Source organism: Hyperoodon ampullatus (assembly GCF_949752795.1).
Source record: "Hyperoodon ampullatus genome assembly, chromosome: 18".
Taxonomy (NCBI): domain Eukaryota; kingdom Metazoa; phylum Chordata; class Mammalia; order Artiodactyla; family Ziphiidae; genus Hyperoodon; species Hyperoodon ampullatus.
Window position 1 is genome coordinate 30,030,001 of NC_136931.1, and position 6,520 is coordinate 30,036,520.

Below are 6,520 nucleotides of genomic sequence, written 5' to 3' on the forward strand. Positions count from 1 at the left end.
CATCCTTGCTGACATTTGGTGATTGTAGTCTTTTATAAAAATCAATTTTACTATGGCATAATTTACATAAAATAAAATGCACCTATTTTAAGTATGAGGTTTTCAAATGCATAACCCTATGCAGACACCACTATAATCAAGATATAGATCATTTCCATCACCCAGAAAAGTTCCCTTGTGCCTCTTTGCAGTCAATATATATCCTCAGTATATAGCAACCACTGACAGTCTTTCTTTCACTAGTTTTTGCCTGTTCTATATTTTCATATAAATGAAACCACACAGTATGTATTCTTTTATGTCTGGCTTCTTTCACTTCATATTTTTGAGACTCAACCATGTTGTCATATGTATCAGTAGTATAGTCTTTTTAATTGCAGAGTAATATTCCATTGTATGAATATATCACACTTAATCTATCCATTAATCTGTTCAGGGACATTTAGCCTATTATAAGTTTTTAGCTATTATGAGTAAACATTAATGTTTGAGTCTCTATGTGGACATACATTTTCATTTCAAGGGGAGTGAAATTGTTGGGCCAGCATATGCCAAACTGTTTTCCAAAGTAGTTGTATCATTTTATATCTCCACCAACAAAGTATGAAATTTCCTGTTGCTTCACATCCTCATCAACATTCAGTGTTGTCAGTCTTTGTAGCCATTCTAGTGGGTGTAAAATGATATCTCACTGTGGTTTTAATTCATATTTCCTTGATGAACAATGACGGTGAGCACATTTTTTCATGTGCTTATTGGTCATCCCTTTAACCTAACTGTCTTTTTGAGTCTTTGGCCCATTTTTATTGGGTAGTTAGTCCTTTTCTTATCAATTTGTAGGAGTTCTTTATATGTTCTGTTTACAAGCCCTTTTTCAATACATGTATTGAAAATATTTTCTCCCATTTCATGGCTTGCCTTTTCATTTTCTTTCTTTCTTTTTTTTAAAATTTAATTTATTTATTTTTGTCTGTGTTGGGTCTTTGTTGCTGCGTGTGGGCTTTCTCTAGTTGCCGTAAGTAGGGGCTACTCTTCATTGTGGTACACGGGCTTCTCATTGTGGTGGCTTCTCTTTGTTGCGGAGCATGGGCTCTAGGTGCGCGGGCCTCAGTAGCTGTGGCACACTGGCTCAGTAGTTGTGGCTCACGGGCTCTAGAGCGCAGGCTCAGTAGTTGTGGCACATGGGCTTAGTTGCTCCACGGCATGTGGGATCTTCCTGGACCAGGGCTCGAACCTGTGTCTCCTGCATTGGCAGGCGGATTCTTAACCACTGAGCACCAGGGAAGTCCGCCTTTTCATTTTCTTAATGGTATCCTTTGATGAGAAGAATTTTAATTCTGATGAAGACTAATTTATCAATTTTTATTTTCTGTTTAGTTCTCTTCTGCATCCTAAGAAATCTTTACCTATCTCAAGATCATGAAGATTATTTTATATTTTCTTCTTCTTCTGGAAGATATATGAGTTTTGCTTTTATGTTCAAGACTATGATCCACCTTAAATTACTTTCTGTGTAGTGTGCAGAAGGGATCAAGTTTCATTTTTATCCACAGATTTATCTAGCTGTTCCAGAACCAATTCCATCCCCCCTCCTTTTTTTTTTTTTTGGCTGCGCTGCAGCTTGCGGGATCTTAGTTCCCCAGCCAGGGATTGAACGCTGGCCCCAGCAATGAAAGCGCCGAGTCTTAACCACTGGACCGCCAGGGAATTCCCCAGAACCAATTTTTGAAAAGACTTGACATTCCCCGATAAATTCTCTTGGCCACTTTGTCAAAAATCAATTGAACATACATGTGGGCTGTCTATTCTGTTCAATTGATCTATTCATCTGTCCTTCTGTCGATACTACCCTACTCTCTTAATTGCTATAGCTTTGTAGTAATTCTTGACATAAGGTAGTGTATGTCCTCCAACTTTTTCTTTTTCAAGCTTTTTGGGGGCTAATATAGATCCTCTGCATTTCCACATAAATTTCAGAATTAGTCAGTTTCCACACAAACAAAAAGCCTGTTGGGATTTTTGTTGAGATTTCAATGAATCTACAGATCAATTTGGGAGGAGTTATCATCTTAATAATGTCGATTCTTCAAACTTATAAACATGGTATATCTCTTCATTTTATGTAAATCTTCATTAATTTCTCACAATGGTGTTTTGTTGTTTTCATTGTCGTGGTCTTACATGCTTTTGGTTAATATATTCCTACGTATTTAATGTCATTTTATTGCTACTATGAGATTATTTAATTTCCTTTTGCAATTGTTTGCTGCTAGTATATACACAAAGTTGATTTAAAATTTTAATCTTTAAACATTATTAAGATGACAAGATCAATTCTGAGTAACTCTGTCGAATTAAGAGGATTACCCATTATATTGCCATTTGGTAATATGTCATCTCTGTAGGAAGGCCTTCTTTCAACACTCTATTGGGATTATTTTCCTCTCTGGACTTACTTCATAGCACTTACTAAAACATGGAATTATATATTTCTATACTTGTTTAACTTTTTCAGTGAAATACAAGCTTTAAATAGGCAGGGTCCTTATTTCTCTTGTTCATTGCTATGTCTCCGGGGATTAACAGTGTGCCTGGCACATAGTAGGCATCCAACAAATACTTTTGGTATGGTAAATGACCCCACAATTACAACCACTCATTTTAATTCCATATTCTATTGAGGAAATAGAAGCTAGGCTAATTTTTTTTTTTTTTTTGGTACGCGGGCCTCTCACTGTTGTGGCGTCTCCCGTTGCGGAGCACAGGCTCCGGACGCGCAGGCTCAGCAGCCATGGCTCACGGGCCCAGCCGCTCCGTGGCATGTGGGATCTTCGCCCGGGGCACGAACCCGTGTCCCCTGCATCGGCAGGCGGACTTTCAACCACTGCGCCACCAGGGAAGCCCTAGGCTAATTTTTTATACGGCACTATGTAGCAGACCCTTAAACGGTCAAAAAAGAGAAGGCGAGCAATAAAGCTGAGCCCTATAATGAGACGCAAAAGTCACAACAGTCCTTAAGCAAGACATTGATCATCATTTAGGATTAAATTTAGTCTGATTTAATCATATCAAATCATACTTAAATGCAAGTATATCAATCTTTTAAACTGGATAATACAGACAACATTGTTTTTCAATCATGTCTATTTAAATTTTCCTTTTACCCAGACTGTTCAAGCCATTGAAACTACTTTGGGATCTCTGGTCTACATGAATTTTTAATTTTCAAAAAAATATTGAGACCATATTCATTTCTATCCAATCCAAGTGGTAAATTTCAAGTGCAGTATACAGTTGTAGATAACAAATAGCATAACTATCAATATGAAGATCAGCAAACAATACCAGATTTTTCACACATTATCTCACTTAAATTTTAATCCCTCTTCCATGTATTATTATTCCAATTTAATAGATGAGGAAAGTAAAGTTCAGAGAGGTTAAGTGACTTGGCCAAAGTTATACAACTAATAAATGGCAGGGCCTGAGCAGGTTTTCTGACTAAGACTAGTGATCTTTCTATCATACTACAACTCTTACAGGGTTATTTGAAAGTGCTCTCAAAATGGTTGCAGGCTTGCTATTAAAAAAAAAAAAAAACCCTCAAAAACTTAATAATTTACTCCAGGTACAATATAAATACTTATAAATATGCCACTTTGAGCCTCTCTCCAAAACATAAAGCCAAATAGACGGACACGACTTTCATTTAAGTATGACCGATTTGACTAAATCAGACCAAAAGGAACCTTGAATGATAGTCCATGTATTTATTAAGTGTTTCAGAAGTTTTAAGATATAAAGGGAATATCTATCCAGTTAAAGACATGAAGATCAAATTTTTAAACATTTAGTTTCTTTACAAAGAGGTATTTACTACATTCGCTATCTTCCTCTTCCTCTCTCACACCTCTCTTCAACCAGACACCCATCCACCATTATTCTAACCACCACCCCAGGCTGCTTGGCCCAGCACTTAACCTGCTTCCATCGTAGAGAACAACAGTCTCAGGGCACACAAGTATGCCGTGCAAAAATTACGCTATTTCAAATCCAAAGTAAATAAATGGGTGAGATGGACAAGAAAATATTAAAGCCATTTTTTCCATGCAGAACACAAAGGACAAACGTAGCCTGCACAGTCTATCTTGTTCTCCGATCACTAACTTCACCAAACAGGAAGTCCAAAGAGCGAGTGTAAGTGCAAGTCTGAGCTGCTTCTCATCCTTGAATGTAGAAGTGTTTGGGTGAAAACTGATTCAGGACCAAAAACTCTTGACTACCTTAAGCTGCCCCATATTATCCCTTTTCTTAGACTGTGATTTCCCGTCCTTGATGTCCCTGCTCAGCCAGAGCATCCCAGCCTTTCTTCTTGTTCTAATTCCAGACCTGGGTTCTCTGCCTTCTCCCTTACTCTTCCCATCCCAAACTGACTCCTCTCCTTCCCTGCGGCAAAGCGAAAACTTCCCCAAACCCACTCTCCTGTGCTACGATGACCTCCCACTAGACTTTCACACACTCAAGTCGAAGTTCTTCCACAGTCGTTCCCTCTTCTCAGCAAGGAATGTTTCCTCTGCCAATGGCCTGCCTGTTCGGCCTCCTCCTGTTTAGGACCTTCCTCCAAGGCCCCCATGTTCTTCGCATCTTCTTTTCTCACACACGCCCCCAGACCATCCTCCAAGGCCCCTCAATTCTCAGTCCCGCATCTCTGTCCCCTGCAGACTCATGGCCCCTTCAAAAGCCCTCTCCTCTCAGATCTACATCCCTGTCTTCCTCAGAGCCTTGCTTCCCAGACTCACGCCCTCCTCAGCCACTTCCCCTTCACACCCGCACTCCCCTCTGATAACCTCCCCTGACAGACCCAAGCTCCCCTCAGACTGCCTCCTTTCTCAGACCCACGTCCCTCCCCTGAATCTGCGTCCCCTGTCAGACGCCCCTCACCTGGATCTGCGTCCCCTGTCAGACGCCCCTCACCTGAATCTGCGTCCCCTGTCAGACCCTCGCCCCGCACCTGGATGCGCCTCGCCGCGCCCAGCCGTGTCTGCTGCACGAAGGGGTTGCGCACGGGCGGCGGGAAGAAGGACGACTGGCGGGGCACTATGGGCGGCCGCAGCCCCGCGCTCCCGACGCCCGCGCCGGGCCCCGAGGCCGCCACCGCCGCCGCCTCAGCGCACCGGTTCATGGCCAAGCCCGGCGTCTCACAGGAGCGAAGAGACCCAGGCGGCGCGTGCGAGCTGCCGCTGCCGCCAAGGCTTGAGGGGGAGTAGCTTAGGAGTCCGGGGTCTTTGCGCAGGCGCCAAAGTTACCTACCCGCCCTCCGGTCTCACCCCGCCCCCTCTGGCTCTCAACGCGCCCAGGCCCTGGCCCCACCCCCCTGAGCACACCCCACCCTTTTAGGTTGTCCGGCTCTTCCTCTTGGGGTTAATAGCTCAGCCTCCTTGGGGGTGAATGTTTTTCCTTCAGAGCAAGGCACACCCCAGTGAGAGACTTTAGGCTGAGTTCTCTGCTTTAGGGTCAGGCGGACCTAGATTTCCTTTTGCTTTTTTTTTTTTTTTTTTAAGAAATTTATTTATTTATTTATTTTTGGGTGCGTTGAGTCTTCCTTGCTGCCCACTTTAGTTGCGGCGGGCGGTGGCTGCTCATCGCGGCGGCTTCTCTCGTTGCAGAGCACAGGCTCTAGGCGCGCAGGCTCAGTAGTTGCTCCGCGGCATGTGGGATCTTCCTGGACCAGGGCTCGAACCCATGTCCCCTGCACTGGCAGGTGGATTCTTGACCACTGCACCACCAGGGAAACCCCTCCTTTCGCTTTTACTGGCTCTTTGACGTTGGTCAAATCACTGTCTCCATGAGCCTCCGCTGCCCCCTTCATAATCGTAATCGGGGATAAATGGAACTTAGATAAACAGCCTGAATCCAGCAATTCAAGGAGCAACCCCTGGGCCGTTCCAGTAAGAGGGTTAATTATCCAGGGTGGATTTGATTTCTGGTGTATGTTTTGGTTTTGCTTACACCCATTTGGGTGGGATATTTATCAGTTACCGCTGAGACTCCTGACTAATATAGAAACTGGTACCAGGAGTGGAATCTCTTTCACTCAAAATATGGACTGACAATGGGGAGATAGTTCTCCAAATGAAAACTGAAGCTGCAATTACTAGAAAATGACAAAACCACCACTGCCCTCTGCACTAGATGAGGAACCTGGCCTCAAAAAGGGAAGTGACTTGGGCTGTGGCTCCACTTCACCCTGAAGAAGTTCAAGGGCCTATCTGGCCCTTTGTTGGTGGGGGTTAGGGGGAGGATTTTCCCAGGACCTGAGACCAGTTGGTCAAGCCCTGAGTGGCTGAGAGGCAGATGGAGATGGTGAATGATTTATCTTTACTGGTCAACTGCTCACAGCAGGCTGGAGGCATGATGAGAATCTGACTCTGGGCCCTGGGACAGCTGCTCCTTCCATGGTGTCCACTGTAGAATCTCAGAATCTTCCGACCCTACCAGATAGATGCAGCCTTCAGCTACT

At 43.6% G+C, this 6,520-nt stretch overlaps 1 protein-coding gene across 3 annotated transcripts in view; it reads right to left on the reverse strand.

Moving 5' to 3' along the window:
* Positions 1 to 5,306, reverse strand: part of LPCAT2 (lysophosphatidylcholine acyltransferase 2) — a gene marked incomplete at its 3' end in the record, with an annotated part of 62,891 nt that extends 57,585 nt beyond the window's left edge. For all 3 annotated transcript variants that reach the window (XM_079724375.1, XM_079724374.1, XM_079724373.1), the window contains exon 1: positions 5,012 to 5,306. In XM_079724375.1, coding sequence (XP_079580501.1) covers positions 5,012 to 5,182 — 171 coding nt within the window. In that variant the 5' untranslated portion in view covers positions 5,183 to 5,306. The remainder of the gene's footprint in view (positions 1 to 5,011) is intronic.
* Positions 5,307 to 6,520: the final 1,214 nt, after the last annotated feature.